Source organism: Callionymus lyra, chromosome 3 (genome assembly GCF_982586985.1).
Source record: "Callionymus lyra chromosome 3, fCalLyr1.hap1.1, whole genome shotgun sequence".
NCBI lineage: Eukaryota > Metazoa > Chordata > Actinopteri > Syngnathiformes > Callionymidae > Callionymus > Callionymus lyra.
Window position 1 is genome coordinate 28,750,731 of NC_141820.1, and position 15,979 is coordinate 28,766,709.

The following is a 15,979-nucleotide window of genomic DNA, read 5'->3' on the forward strand; positions in this document are numbered from 1 at the left end:
AAAAGTCTTTTTGGCTTTTGAGAATAAGGCTTAGAACATTTTCACGAATATCAAAATAGACATTGGAAATGTGATATATATGGTTTTACAATGTAAAAATGTCATCTCTGGGATTAAAAGTTACTTTTATTGTTAGCAAAATTAAAAAACAACCATGTGATTTTAAATTTTAATTAACTCCAATAAAAACAAATGTATTCTACATTCCAAGCTTTAACCATATTTGTTTCGACCTATTCGTGCCCTCTGCTGCGGCTCTCGCTTTTGACCTGACAGGTGTTGTGCCAACAAAAGAAAGGTCAGACATTTTTAGAAAACAAAAACTAGTCCTTGTAGTCATGATTCAACCATCTTTAGTTTTTGACTTCTAAACAAAGTTCTTGTTTGACTCATATTCACTTGATTTAGTTTGTTGCTAACTATAAACTTCTTTTTTTTTCATATTGAACAGAGATTTAGATTTGAGCTTCATTAGGACATCGTTAAACTCGATTTATTGTAGATTCTTATTAATTATCCTCCTTAAGCGCTCTACAAATATTTCTGACTTATTGTTTAATTATATTATTGTTTTGCAAAAAAGATAATTTGACAGTCATTGCATTTTTAAAAAAAAAGAAGTGTTATTTGTATTAATAAATAATTATACAGTATCTATTTCTTGTGTTCTACTAACTCAATGATACGGAACTATTTTTTAATTAAAGAGCTGGAGCCCCGCCTTATTAAAGGGTCATCATTGGACGCTCCATTCATGAGTGACAGCATCGTAGGCTCACGCCATTGGATAGAGCCCCTCAGAGACACGCCCACATCTGTCCGTGACGTCACGAAAGGACACCTCGCTGCGCCGCGAGGTCATCCAGCCTCTCTGAGCCGCCGGTTTCAGCGAAGCAGAGGCGCCATCTTAAGAGTCAGAGTAAGTCATTCAATTCTTCCGAATTAAAAACATTTTTTAAGGTTGAAGCGACATGATATGAATAGATACTGTTTCGTTGCAACTTCCACCGCTGTCAGTGTTTTTATAAAGTAGTATGTTGTCGTAAGCTAGCGTTGCACCTTTAGCGGTCAAGTTAGCATAACCGCATTTTAGCTTAGCAATGTTGACTACTTATGCGTAAAGCTACTCTTTTACAAATAAAAATGCATGAATATTTGGCCGTTGTCAAGAATGTGACGCATGCAACCGCGGGTGTCAGAGTGTGCGGGTGTTGGGGTGTCAGTGTCAGTGGACGCCGGGTGTCTAGCTAGCTAACTGCTAGCATACTTGTTGCTCATTGCAGCTCCGCGAGCAGGCAGGACGACAACATGTTTCCGTCCGCCTTGACAAACATTGCTCGGGGCAATCCCTTCGCCGCCCCCTTGTTCCACCTCCAAAAGGTGGACGAACCGGAGAAGAGCGTCGCCGGACCGAAGCCCCGCCGCTTGGCAGCTGCCGCGACCGCTGACGGTAAGTACGGTGGTGGTAGCTGCGTTAGCTTTAGCCGCGTTGCGGCGATTTAGACGAGCTATTACCCGAGAAGGTTTTGTTTACAACTCCTGTAACATCCAGATGACGGTTTAACTCCAGCTAATGTGCATTTGTTACGTTTCAATTTGAGCAAGGTTTTTGACTGCTGGCTCTCAGGCCTTCTCTCCAGCCTGGCTTCTTGGAGGACAAGGAAGGACAAAGTGATAGTTGCAGTCGACACCACAGCGAACTAGTTTTAAACGGCAACCCTTCGAGAGAAGCAACGTGACCCACCGAGTTAGAGCTAAACTTTAACTTTGCTAACGTCCGGAGGCCCTCGTTTATGTCTGACCTTTGACTTTGAGAACTGGACATGGTGGTCATGATAACGCTGGTGCACTGTTTTCAATACTTTTATGGACTGCATACAGTTTTCTCAGTAAAACATCTGAAACAATTTAAACAAAAGTTACACATGATCCTCAGGTTTGCCCAATGACTTATCGAAATTCATATCATTTGATTGTTACTCAATTTAATTATTGTTGTGTAATTTACCGTGTGTGGTAAAGGAGCAGCTCTTTATTGCTAGTCCAAACATGGGCTGGTAGACTAGTTTTACTACCTTTATTATTGGCATGCGGACACGTTGCTCTTCGTCACTCGCGTTGGATACTTCAAACTTTAAGTCGGCCCCTGGTTTTTCTTCCCCAGAGGGAGACAGTTGCGAGTTTGGCTCTCAGAAGTACCTGGTCCTGTGTGGATTTGGTGGCATTCTGAGCTGTGGCACCACACACACAGCCGTTGTCCCCCTTGATCTGGTCAAATGCAGATTGCAGGTCTGTTGATGACTAGTGTCGTTTTTGTTTTAACGGCGCACGAACCCAACTCATCACCCGTGTTTATTTTGCCTTGGAGTGCATTAATTTGCATGGAGATGGTGTAAACCCATTCTTGCCAATCCTTGTGATCAAACATTAAGTTCTCATTACCGCATGATTGTTTTTCCGGTGCTCCTATGTGGATTTTGATTTTGATTTTGGCCATCTCCCCATTCCGTTGTGAAAAATCCAAATAGCCTCCTGGAGGATTTGCAGGACATGCATTGATTTCAGGGAATCGAATAAATAGACTTAAACTAAGGCGAAAATAATCCGTGCCCATTAGGACTTTGTTGACAAACTGATCAATGATTGACATCATCGATGTTGCCAAAAGTGACGGGGTAAGAAAAATATAGATCTGGTTCTATTTGTTCTTTTAAAATTTGTGATTAAATGATTTGACCCACAGTTTTTGACGGCATTTTAACACAATCTCATTTGATATGAGATTATCAGTTTGCTGAACATTTCTGTGGGCCAACATTTCAATGAAATCACTCAAACTAATCATCTTGTCCAACCATGTTTTTGTCTAATGATGGTGGCATGTATGTGGCTGAGCCTTGTCACGGTGGAGTCCTTGACGTCGATCCCACTCTTGATGGGCACAGAGGTCTCCTTCATGATTTGGCTCTGCTCTGGTGTTGATTATTTTTGTCCTGTGTTGCATGTGACCCTGCATGTTGCATGTGTCCCCTCCCCTCTACCACAGAGGTCAGCTGCGAGTTTGGCTCCTCAAAGTATTATGCCCTGTGTGGATTTGGGGGTATCCTGAGCTGTGGCCTCACACACACAGCAGTTGTGCCCCTCGACCTGGTCAAGTGTCGTCTGCAGGTTTGTATCGATATTAAGCTCTATCCTAGTATGAGTAGCAAGGAGGCCTGCCGCCCTCAAATTTCCACTTGGGTGAGCGCTCAAGTTGCTATAGAAAATCAGTAAGTGAATGCAAATCTGAATTAGGTTTTAGTCCCCCTTTAACTTTGGGGGAAATATTTGGCATCTTTTTTAAAGTTGTATTTGGTGCCTTTTCAGATATTTAATTTTAAAATCACTCAAACCTTGTTATAGCAAGGCAACAAAGGAAAGGGTTGATTAAGTTTAACACAAGTTGCTACGATAATTAAATTAATCTAAACATAAGTGGTCAAAAAGTAACCACAGGTTCACTGTAGTGAGTACACACTTGGTGCCTTGTGGCATCAGGTTAAAGTTGTAGTTACTTACACTGTCACTTAGTGTCTGCAAGTAATGGCCACAATTGTCTGATTTCGATTTTAGTGAGGTAAATTTGAATGTTATAAACAGGCAATGTAGTTGGTCAGTGGGCTTGTGGTTTTTCTGGAGGTCGTATGCACATGTTGACTGTTTCTTTTCTCCTCTCCAGGTGGACCCAGATAAATACAAGAGCATTGGAAATGGTTTTCGACTGACCGTAAAGGAAGATGGCTTCAGAGGACTGGCAAAGGGATGGGCCCCCACCTTCATTGGCTACTCCATGCAAGGACTTTGCAAGTTTGGCTTCTATGAAGTGTTCAAGATCTTCTATTCTGACTCCCTGGGAGAGGTTCGTACTACGAGTGGGTGGGAATGATTTAGAGTGCTTGCCTGACGATACAGGTCTTGTGACCAAAGGTCTAGTTTGGACTTGCTCAACGAGTCAGGGTTGGGCTGAGCTACATAGTTTTCACACATCAAACATAAATTCACCTTACCTGTGGAGATATGTTTAAGTAAACGTCGTCCTGAAAACGTTAATATAAGGACATATTCAGTTAATTTAATGTACTGTAATGGTGCATCAGTACCAACCTGCAGCCATGTTGATCCGACACGCTCCTTAGATCCACCTCTGGAGGGCGCTGTTCTCTGAGCAGAGCCCTCAGCAGCTTTCGTGGCTGTACAGTCGGAGGTGCTTGAGTCATTGGCGTGTGACATCAGTCTACCTGCTCCCCGGCTCACCTGCGGGACCAGCAACCCAGTCCACTAGGACAGGGAGCCTCTGGTCCTGCTAGCCAGGGGAGCGGACAAAACTTTAGTCAGTGTATTTGTATATGAATGTTCTGTTTGTAAGGGGAACTCTCTTCGGCCGGTCTTTTAAATGGAAGTAAAAATGTCTCCTAACCTTCGTTGTCTTCTCTTGCTCCACAGGAGAATGCCTACTTGTGGAGGACATCCGTGTACCTGGCCGCCTCTGCCAGCGCAGAGTTCTTCGCAGACATTGCCCTGGCTCCCATGGAGGCTGCTAAAGTGCGAATCCAGACCCAGCCAGGCTACGCCAACACACTGAGAGAATGTGCCCCCAAGATGTTTGCAGAGGAGGGTCTCTGGGCGTAAGTGGCGTTCAGGATGACTGTAGTTGATTATTTGTTTTGAACACGCTCCTTAGATCCACCTCTAGAGGGCGCTGTTCTCTGAGCAGAGCCCTCAGCGGCTTTCGTGGCTGTACAGTTGGAGGTGCTTGAGTCATTGGCGTGTGACATCAGTCTACCTGCTCCCCGGCTCACCTGCAGGACCAGCAACCCAGTCCACTAGGACAGGGAGCTCCTGGTCCTGCTAGCCAGGGGTGCAGACAAAACCTTAATTAAATCAGTTAATCGTGCATTCTTATTTTTTCCAATCATGTTCTGACCTCTTTGAGACTAAGTGTTCTGTTCTCCCTGCAGCTTCTACAAGGGTGTGGTTCCTCTTTGGATGAGGCAGATCCCCTACACCATGATGAAGTTCTCCTGCTTTGAGAGGACGGTCGAGCTCCTCTACAAGTACGCGGTTCCTAAGCCCCGTAGCGAGTGCTCCAAGCCCGAGCAGCTGGTGGTCACATTCGTTGCTGGCTACATTGGTGAGTAAAACCTCTTCAAGTCTAGTTTGGGTTTACAAAAAACTAGCAACCTGGGCTGTTCAGACAGATGAAAGAATGAAGGAGAATTAGAAATAATGACAAACTAAGACAATATAAGGTTGTGACAATTGAAATGAACAAGCCAAGACTAAAGTTGAAAATGTATTCTCTGGAGTTGAAATATTGAATAAGAGCTACGAAAGAATTTGGGTCTTTCTGGACAAGTTCAAATTGAAGTCCCGTCTTAAAATGGAAACACTTGTTGTGCCTAATTCTGATTTAAAGATGCTCAATTTGAGAACAGGTAAGCAGAACACATTTTAGAGATCAGGAGAGAGAAAAAAACTATTGTCAGAAAAAGTTCAGGCTGCAAACAAACCAACTGCACTAACCAGTTCAGCGTCTGAACAACATCACAAAACTGTTTGTAAATTTAGATTTTATTTACCATGTTGGAATGTGAGAGCTGCTAGTTTCAAATGCTACATGAACCGTAGCTTTTTGTGTGTGTGAAGCTGTCAGTAATTTAAGTTAAACTACTTAATATTGAGGGCAAATGAGCTCAGTTTTCTCTTATTTTGCTCAACATTTGTTTTAGTTCACATTTCTAATGTCTGACTGTAGGTGACAACTGAATAGATGCAGTCCTAGTAAAAGTGAAATGTTTGTATTAAAATCCACATTTGTGTGTGTGCAGCTGGTGTGTTCTGCGCCATCGTGTCTCACCCGGCTGACTCCGTGGTGTCTGTGCTGAACAAGGAGAGGGGCAGCACTGCCATTGGTGTGCTCAAGAAACTGGGACCCAAAGGTCAGTACCAACCTGCAGCCATGTTGATCCAACACGCTCCTTAGATCCACCTCTGGAGGGCGCTGTTCTCTGAGCAGAGCCCTCAGCAGCTTTCGTGGCTGTACAGTCGGAGGTGCTTGAGTCATTGGCGTGTGACATCAGTCTACCTGCTCCCCGGCTCACCTGCGGGACCAGCAACCCAGTCCACTAGGACGGGGAGCTCCTGGTCCTGCTAGCCAGGGGAGCGGACAAAACCTTAGTCGGTGTATTTGTATATGAATGTTCTGACCCGTCTCTGCTCAGGTGTGTGGAAGGGTCTCGTCGCCCGTATCATCATGATCGGTACCTTGACCGCCCTGCAGTGGTTCATCTACGACTCCGTCAAGGTCTACTTCCGCCTGCCCCGTCCCCCTCCCCCAGAGATGCCCGAGTCCCTGAAGAAGAAGCTGGGCCTCACCGAGTAACTCGCCTCCACAGCACACAGCAGTTTTCTATATTCAAGTCTCCTGCTGCTTCACCAAGCGGGACTGTGCCCACCATGTATATTTAAATACATAAGCAAGATGGCGCTCTCGCACAGACGATATTCCTGTGTAGAACCTCCTGTCTGGTTTTATCAATTCCTGTCATGATAGAATGAATTAAAGAATTAAATGTGCGAACGTGTCGGGTTTCTCTTCGCTCTCCTTGAAGCACAAGTTAACGTCTGCTTTCATAAGGTGGTGATATTGGTCCGTGGACACCATGTGACTCTTGTGGCTATCGGTTGAATACACACTTCTGAAATAACTTGTAGGAATATCATTTGTGAGTAGACCTAATACACTGAGGACATTATTGATCCTCCAATAAATACCAAAGGGGTAACAAGAAAGGAAATGAGAAATGGAAAAGTTGTTTTTAAAGGGCCCAATGTCTACCTAATGCCAAAGGGCACCAGGCTGGTGACCCCAGATTAAGAAGCTACACAAACATTCACCCAAATCAACTAATGGTTTCAAATGATCCATCAGTAATGTTTCCACTAGAGGGCGCCCTTCTGTCTTAATCCACAAACCACTTGCCCACATGTGATTGTGAAGCAGATTTATGTCTTAAGAGATGGAGGTTTGTTATTGAATCGAAACAAACAAGCTATCTTGTATAAACACTTTTTTCAATTATAAAACAAAAGAAATTTAATGAATTTTAATACATTTGAGGGAAAACACTTCATTTTATTTGTTTTTAATTGAAGCAACCTAAAACATGTCAAAATCAAACTTCAATTTAACTTGTACAAATTAAGATGTTTTATTGAGGCCCATCATTGGCACTCTGCAAACTATATCCATCATTTTAATTTGAACAGCGAGACATCCATTGAGCTTTGAAATCACAGACATGACCTTGAGGAGCTCCGTCTGTCCATGAGTTATTTTAAGAAGATCCGTTCTGGGTCTTCTGTGTTAGTGAAGATCCTGAACTCTGAGGATGTGGTATCAGTCCCAACCCTACATCACTGAAGCAAACCCTCATATGACTCATATTTGTGTCCATTTGAAAACCTCACTCTGACGTCTCTTTTCCAAAAATGTGTAGATTCCGCTGGAGCTCACTCTGCTGTCGTTACTCTCCACTGTGTCCTTGTTATAGGGGGTCAGTATAAATGGACTCCACTTATGTTGTCAGAGGGACCAGCAGCTGAATAAAACATATTTTTAAGCCTCATTTTAAACTAACCCTTTTAGACTATGAGCATCCGTCCAAGGTTACGAGTTCCTTCGTCCCACGTTTGCCAGACTCGCACAGCTGAGGTATCAGGAAGCGCTGATGTTATCCAGTGCAGCACGTTGCTGAGAGTGTGAGTCCATCCATGCGTCCATCTATTGTGCCTGCAGCTTTGTGTAGCGCTGTGTAGGTCAGTGTCGGCCCCTCGGTCACGTGACGCAGGGGGGTCATGTGAGGGGTCCCCCGGGGGAGGAGTTTTCTCTACTGTCGGCACAGTCGGACTCCTCAGTGAATGAATCCTGAGATCACATTGGTAACGGTTCACTTTGAAAAATGAGGATTGTTTTAGCGTCACGCCCTTCGTGCTCACAAGGTCACTTGCTGTTCCACAGGAAATTAATCTTAGATGAAGTAGGACCACCTGAACCCTGACCAGATTCACCTGAACCCTGACCAGATTCACCTGCAGACTCTTCGGTACAACTTGTGATCAACTTTTGTTACTGTAAAGATGTCAATAGTTATTTATATGATTGCAACATATATAAAGTGTACTAGACTACACACCATGCAAGCATCAGAACCAGAGGTCCAGCAGCTTCTTGAGCCAGACAGTCGTTTCTGCCCAAACGAGGACTTTCACTTCCCATGTTGTCACGGTTGCTGAGTCAGCTGCATATGAAGGCTGAGCAGTGGTTCTATGGACTTGCTGTGATCTATGCTAGTCTGGGGTTCCTCCTCATCATGACCTACATTTGGACCAACTTTCCGTCTCCTCAAAACACACAAAGGACACAAAGACAGTGACGTTGCTGTGTATGTGTGTGTGTGTGTGAATGTGTGTGTGTGTGTAAGTTGGGGGTCTTTGTTATGTAACGGCCATAAGCTCCACCTCCTCCACCCTCCAGCCAATGTAATCCCTCTACATGCTGCCCGCACGCCATCACCTCGCCGCACACCAGCGTCCACAGTCGCTCTCTCACCATTGGCTGACGCAGGCCTGACTGCAGCCTCCCATTGGTCGGCATCATCATCAGCAGTGGCGTGTGTGCCAGACCAAGATGGAGGGAGCAGCGTGATGAATAAGAGTGTTTCGAACATGCATCTGAAAGAAGGGCCACATTAGTGTGACTTTTGTGTTATTTAGGTGAAACCTTGTTCAATTAAAACCAGGTTTAATGCATGCTGGGAAAATATTGATGACTAACATCACATCTGACTCAGACTGAACCATGAGGTGTGCATTCCAAAATCTAACCTCCATTTTTGATCCTTCTCTCATCAGCAATTAATTCTGACACAATTTTTTCCTAATTTTCCGTTTCAGGTTAATAACTCCTGGTTGGTAGATTTCACCCAAAAATTACTCAAATTAGAACTTTTAGCCACAAGCAAAGCTAGTAAGTATAAGATTGAGTTTAAATTATATTTACATTATAGTTGAAAGTAAAAACAAGCCGGTAAAGTTAAACAATCTTAACTCCCTAAAAGAGAAAAAAAAATCATGTCAGATGGCATGGGAGCTTGTGACCTTGGTTTGAGTGATATTATCTGCTGTTTCTGAAGTAAATAGAAAATATATATATTTGTAAATGAACATGTTACCCCGTGTAACAGGTTTGTATGTCAAACTTCAAGAATTAATTTTAGTTATAAAAAGAAAAGAAAGAATATTCCTCACTAGACTTTCCGACGGATGCAGACCAGGTCTGACACAAAGGTCATCAAAAGAAAGAGTTTGAATATTTATTTCATTTTTTTTATTATTATTATAATTATTATTTAAATGTCTTATTTAATGTCCTTTCAATTGTCTACTTCATGTTTTGCATGATGGGTCTGAGAGGACCATAATTTCATCTATGCTGTGTCTTGATACATGTATATTTGACAATAAAAGAACTTGAACTTGAACTTTACGTTCTAATATCTAGATAAATTAATTTAATATGTTCTATATAAATTCAAATAAACTACTCTAATAAAACATCTCTGTAATCGTTAAACCTTTTAAAACAAATGTATTTAAACGCGGAGAATTCCCAAATAAAACCGTGCCACCTTCCTCCTCCTCCTCCTCCTCCTCCTCCTCCTCCTCCTCCTCCTCCTCTGCCCCTCATGCTCCGTTATTCTCTCCATCTCCCCGCCTGACTCCAGTACCGAGCACCGTATCCACCTGCTCCTATCTCCGGACCGGAACCTCCGACCCCACCGCTTCAGAACCAGCGCTCACAGGTGACTTTCTGTCCTTCTTCACTTAAAAAAAATGCGTGTTTTTTTCCACCAGAACTCTCGTGACCGGGGGGCTCGCGTGGAGGGGCGCGTGCAGCTCGCAGCGACAATAATGGACGCTCGTCATCTTTGAATAAATCAACTTTAGTTCAAATGTTTAGGATTAAAACATATATAATAAAATATATTTATGAATCATGAACCTTTGGCATCCTGAGGACCTCGTTATAATTCACAACTTTATTGAGATATTTATTGAATTAATATCTTAAACATGTATTGCTGCTGCTATAATACATTTAAAAATATATATTTAAAAAATACACCTTTAAATACTACCTGTAGATTCTAACCGTCCATCTTCTCTTCAGTCGGCCAGCAGTCAAGTGCGTCCATTTGAACTTGAGCTCACATTTGTGATGTTTTAACGCCTGCTCTGAGAACACAGTGTCCTCTGTGCCTTTGAGCAACACGGCAGGATTATGACGTCATCTCCCTCGTCCGCTCACATCAGTGTTAAACACATGAAATCACCTGATGGGAGTCATTCCTCCCGCTGGCCCCTGAGTTCCTGCTGATCCCGTTATGTCATTGTGGCTCTTTGTGTTCCTCTGTGGCGGCGTGTGTGGATACTAACAGCCTGTTACACGCATATGGATTAAAAACATGTCTTAATTCTATTTTGTTCAGTTTATTTTATAAAGGCTGTTGTGAGGGGCCATTAAGCAAAGGAGCGAAATCTTTAAATCAATTATTTTTTATTTTATATGACTTTTTATGAGCACCTTTTCTCCCGGGAACATTTTAAATTCCAATTATTGATAGTAAAACACACAGTTTTAAAATCCATAATAACCAAATGTGGCGAAAATGATAGCATGATGCTAATGTAACTTGCTTGCAACTTAAGCTAACTTGATGTTAGGTGTCTGTCACTAGTGATGCTAACTTGGATTTTAAAGAGACATTTTTGGGGATGTTTTCTATTTAGAGATATCTGTATAATACACAAAAACAGTAGTTATTTAAGTTAACCATTGTAGGTCACCTAGGATATCTTTTCTTTTAAAATCCATATACGCTAAATATAGCAAAAATTATAGCATGATGCTAATGTAACTTGCTTGCAACTCAAGCTAACTTTATGCTAGATATCTGTGGCTAGTGATGCTAACTTGGATTTTAAAGAGAAATTATTTGGGGATGTTGTCTATTTTAGAGATATCTGTGTACTACACAAAAACAGTAGTTTTTGAAGTTAACCATTTTAGGTCGTCTGGGATATTCTTTCTTTTAAAATTCATATATGCTGAATGTAGCAAAAATGATAGCATGATGCTAATGTAACTTGCTTGCAACTTAAGCTAACTTGATGCTAACTTAGATTTGAAGAGAAATATTTTGGGGATATTTTCTATTTTAGAGATATCTGTGTACTACACAACAACAGTAGTTTATGAAGTTAACCATTTTAGATCACCTGGGATATTGTTTCTCTACCAAACTGTTAAGCTCTGTCAAACTTAACTTGATATTAGCTACAATACTGCTAATGATAGATATAGCTCTGCTAGTCTGACTAGATAAAATCACGATTTTATTGTTTTTTATATAACTAAATATTTTTGAGAGGCAATACATTTTCACAAAAGTGGAGGACAAAAATGCAAGTCAGATCTAGAGACTTGTAATGAATGAACTAGTTGGTTTCTATATGATCTTTGACCTCAGAGAGTCTTAATAAATACCGAAGAGCCACAATAATTAATATCTTTCTCTCCAGTCCTCATGGACATTACATTAAAAACATTGAAATAAAGATTTTAAATAAAAAAATAAACTTGTGATTGTTGAGGTATTTCGGTTGATTTTGATGCTAGCTTGCGGTGCTATTGTCACAAGGTCAAGTAATATGACGCTGTACGAAAAGGGTCCAAAACAATATGTACATTTTTAATTTATAAAGAAATACAAACTGGAATGTAAAACAATACAGAAATAATAACACAATATTTAATATTAAACTGCCAATAATAGGTACTGGTGTATACCCACTTAAAGTACTGGAAATATATGTCAAACAGGAGATATAATATTTGCTAGGTTTGTCCCGGGGGCTCCTCCCGGTTGAACATGGGTACAATACCTCATAAGCGGCGGCGTCTAAGTGGCGTCAAACAACAAAACTGTCCAGTGATCATGTGGAGGAGAAGAAGTTCTCCAGTCTTGTAACTTTAGTGTCCAAAAACAGCTGATGTCCGTAGTGTAGAGTGGGAACGGTCAGTTGTAAGCTTTGCCTCTTGGCTCAGCTCTTTTGCATGAAAAGGTAGACGTAAATTCTATACACAGGATATTTTCTTATGAGTAATGTGACACTTCTCAACAACTGCTAAACTACTTTTATTTGTGTTTATGGTGTTGTTTTTGATCCTGTAATAGCACTTGATTGTATAATAAAGGCAAGATTAAATAATGTAAGATACATTATTTATTGTTCTGTTAATCCATAATATTAAAAACGTAATCTTTATAGTTTTAATGCTATGGTATAGTCGATAACTGTCATTAAATCAATTATTCACTTGATATCATTTTTTATATAGACAGACTCTCGTCTCCGTCCAGCTCTCGTCATGTCTTCGGTGCTGCAGAAGCTCATCAGTCCTCTGGCCGGCAGCTCCTCTGAGCCGCCCAGGAACAAGGTGACGGTGGTGGGTGTGGGTCAGGTGGGCATGGCCTGTGCCATCAGCATCCTGCTGCGGGTAAGAGTCGCCCAAAAAACACTCACTATTTTACCAGCGTGGAGCTGATAAATCTGCATGACCTGCAGATATTGTTAGGCTCACTTCTTGTCTTGGTTGTTGCTCCAGGACCTGTGTGACGAGCTGGCCCTGGTGGACGTGATGGAGGACCGCCTGAAGGGCGAGCTGATGGACTTGCAGCACGGGAGTCTCTTCCTCAAGACCTCCAAGATCGTGGCTGACAAAGGTTTTGACCTTTCACCTCGATCCGACCTCACCTGACCCTGACGTTGACTGACCGAACCCCCTTTTTTTTTTTCTCCCAGACTACGCCGTCACCGCCAACTCCCGTGTCGTGGTGGTGACAGCAGGAGTCCGTCAGCAGGAGGGCGAGAGTCGCCTCAACCTGGTGCAGCGTAACGTCAACGTCTTCAAGTCCATCATCCCTCAGATCATCAAGTACAGTCCCGACTGCACCCTCATCGTTGTCTCCAACCCTGGTGAGACTCGCCGTCCAGACGCTAGCTGCTACCAGCTAGCTTATGGTTCCATAGGTTGATCTGGAGGGACCTCCACTCTGGCTGAACATCTTTTTTCCTTCACCTCAGTGGACGTTCTGACCTACATGACCTGGAAGTTGAGCGGTCTTCCCAAACACCGGGTCATCGGCAGCGGCACCAACCTGGACTCGGCTCGTTTCCGGTACCTGATGGCCGAACGCTTGGGGATCCACGCCAGCTCCTTCAACGGCTGGGTTCTAGGGGAGCACGGAGACACCAGCGGTGAGTGAAGAACATCAGGGCTCTGAGGTCGGTGGATCAGAATCTACTGATGGTTCCACGCACACGGTTCAGGACCAGAGGAGAGAAATCCTTCCAGGCTGTTGCTCCTAAGCTTTGGAATGATCTTCCTCTCTCTTTGAGCTTGATGGATCTACTGACTCCTTCAAGAAACATCTTAAGACGTTTTTATTTGTTCAGGCTTTTCCTTGATTTTCTGGAACTCCTGTTGTGTTATCAGTTTTATCTTGACCTTTAAAGTATATACTTTATTGAATATTGTTTTGATTGTTTAAGCGCTTTGTGACCCTGGTCTGGAAAAGCGCCATACAAATAAAAATTACTTGTTTTTTATGATCCTCTTCAACCTGTCATGGACTGGCCCCCCTTGCCCTGTTTAGCTGGGACATATCTTTTTCTTTTCCTTGCAATTCTTTTCAAAGGACTAATCCAAAAACAAGAGATTTAGTCCTTAAACCTAAAACGTAAACAGGTTCTATTAAGATTAAATCTCTTTATTAAGTAAGTTTTACTCTGTGCGTGTGTGTGTGTGTGTGTGTGTGTGTTGTAGTTCCTGTGTGGAGCGGCGCCAACGTAGCCGGAGTGAACCTGCAGGAGCTCAACCCTGATATAGGCACCGATGATGATAAGGAGCAGTGGAAGGCGACGCACAAGGCTGTGGTGGACAGGTACGTCTGGAGACCTTCTTCTGCTCGGACATAGTTGTTTATCATCAGCTTCTGATGGTGTCTCTGGGTGTTGAAGAGATCAAAGAAACATCAGCGAAGAATTAATCCTTCTAATGGATTGTTTCTCCTCTGAGGGAGTAAAGTGCTGCTCAAGTGCCCTCGTGGGAGTTAAACCTGCAACTGTTAATGTGAAGACCAGACGCTCTTAACACACCTCAGTTAGGATTTAATGGAATTTCTGATCCCAGTTGATGACATTATGATGGTGGAAGATGATGTACTGGAGTGAAAATAAATCTAAAGTATTATCATCTGAGGTTGACGGTTGAATTCCTCCATGTTTCAGTGCGTACGAGGTGATCAAGCTCAAGGGCTACACCAACTGGGCCATCGGTCTGAGCGTGGCCGACCTGACCGAGAGCATCGTGAAGAACATGAGCCGAGTCCACCCGGTCTCCACCATGGTCAAGGTCAGACTCCAGATGAGTGGAAAGAAATATGATAGAAACACATCATCATATATATCATATACTGTATGTATAAAACAGCCTCATTTTACCAAGATACAGTTTCAAAAACTGTCAAACAATTGAACATTTAAATAAAGAAATTTGAATTAATTATTTTTTCATCATTGTTTAAACCAATAAATGGAGGAAAAAAATCTCAGAAAAAGCGTCAAGCTTCTTAAATCCAATATGAGGATTACTGTATGTTTAACATGATTATTGTTTTTCCCACTTTCCCACCATTTCTTAAGATAATGAATATAATGTTTATTTTAGCAATAATTTTGATTATAACTGTTTTATCATTCAGTGACACAAGGTTATTTTTTATCATAATTGAATACAAGTTTATTCAAAATTATCTCAGAAGCTACACCAAAAACATTGATTTGTTTTTCTGCTAACTATATAATAAATTAATAGTTCAACCAAAGTGTTATCAAGCGCTGACTTAAACTTGTGTTGTGTCGTGTAGAACATGTTCGGCATCCGCGAGGAGGTCTTCCTGTCGCTGCCCTGCGTCCTCAACAGCAGCGGCGTGAGCAGCGTGGTCAACATGACGCTGACGGAGGACGAGGTGGCTCAGCTGAAGAAGAGCGCGGACACCCTGTGGGGGATCCAGAAGGACCTGAAGGACCTCTAGAACCTCCTTGCCCTAGACGCACAACAGCGCCCCCGGCTGGTCGCGGGGAGAGGCGCACTCCTCCTCTTGAATAGTCGTACTTGAATAGCTTTCGACGCACATCACTCCAGTGTGTGTTAGTGGACACCTGATGACTCCTCATGTATCTGTGCCAACTCCTGACCCCCTGACCCTGCAGCTCTGAGCCCCAGAGTCTCACCGCGCACACTAGAACAAAAGCACACTTACGGATGAAACCTTGACCTTGTGACCTCGTACTGCAATCATGTGACGCAATAAAGGTGAAAAGAAAACGATTTTGAATGAATCCTGGATTGATGAGAACTCGAATAAAATCTTAAAGTCTTAATTATCTTTATATTTTTGGATCAATTTAAATGGTTTTATTAAGGTAAGGTAAGGTAGAACTTTATTGATCCCTCATTATGGACAAAGTATGTGTTTGTTTGTGTTATTCATTCGTTACTAGTTTTAGAAAAAAGGAAAAAAAGTGCAGAAACCTTTTTAAACTCAACTTTCATGAAATATGTATTTAATAAATCAACGTTAAATAATTAAAAAAAATAATTATATTTTCAGGAAAATAATTCATTCTAAGACACGTTTTTCTTAGTTTTAGATTTATCAGTAAAATAAAATATAATATGATAAAATAAAATGACTATTAATACTTATAATGCTCAAATAAATATATACCTATAAAGAAATATATGTATCTA

At 42.0% G+C, this 15,979-nt stretch overlaps 2 protein-coding genes and 3 non-coding genes across 7 annotated transcripts; all 5 read left to right on the forward strand.

Moving 5' to 3' along the window:
* The first annotated feature begins 815 nt into the window (after positions 1-815).
* On the forward strand, positions 816-6,614 carry slc25a3a (solute carrier family 25 member 3a). Of its 2 annotated transcripts, none has more exons than XM_087787401.1 (8): positions 816-919; positions 1,284-1,450; positions 2,165-2,289; positions 3,719-3,898; positions 4,483-4,664; positions 4,998-5,170; positions 5,868-5,978; positions 6,261-6,614. In XM_087787401.1, the coding sequence occupies exons 2-8, from the start codon at positions 1,309-1,311 to the stop codon at positions 6,419-6,421; spliced, it is 1,074 nt and encodes a 357-aa protein (XP_087643527.1). In that variant the 5' UTR covers positions 816-919; positions 1,284-1,308; the 3' UTR covers positions 6,422-6,614. The 2 variants fall into 2 exon arrangements, with proteins under 2 accessions (XP_087643527.1, XP_087643528.1); XM_087787402.1 differs by lacking the exon at positions 2,165-2,289 and adding an exon at positions 3,047-3,168.
* LOC148084316 (small nucleolar RNA SNORA53) lies at positions 4,162-4,363 on the forward strand. The gene has a single exon (XR_015710820.1). It is a non-coding gene; the product is annotated as a small nucleolar RNA SNORA53 (small nucleolar RNA).
* LOC148084317 (small nucleolar RNA SNORA53) lies at positions 4,707-4,908 on the forward strand. The gene has a single exon (XR_015710821.1). It is a non-coding gene; the product is annotated as a small nucleolar RNA SNORA53 (small nucleolar RNA).
* Positions 6,009-6,210, forward strand: LOC148084318 (small nucleolar RNA SNORA53). Its single transcript, XR_015710819.1, has one exon. It is a non-coding gene; the product is annotated as a small nucleolar RNA SNORA53 (small nucleolar RNA).
* Positions 6,615-9,770: 3,156 nt separating the features above from the next.
* ldhba (lactate dehydrogenase Ba) lies at positions 9,771-15,556 on the forward strand. 2 transcript variants are annotated; one of them, XM_087787404.1, is made up of 8 exons: positions 9,771-9,902; positions 12,525-12,661; positions 12,770-12,887; positions 12,967-13,140; positions 13,249-13,422; positions 13,991-14,108; positions 14,455-14,578; positions 15,093-15,556. In XM_087787404.1, exons 2-8 carry the CDS (start codon positions 12,533-12,535, stop codon positions 15,258-15,260), a joined length of 1,005 nt encoding a protein of 334 aa, XP_087643530.1. In that variant the 5' UTR covers positions 9,771-9,902; positions 12,525-12,532; the 3' UTR covers positions 15,261-15,556. The 2 variants fall into 2 exon arrangements, with proteins under 2 accessions (XP_087643530.1, XP_087643529.1); XM_087787403.1 differs by having other exon boundaries at positions 9,827-9,902; positions 12,503-12,661.
* Positions 15,557-15,979: the final 423 nt, after the last annotated feature.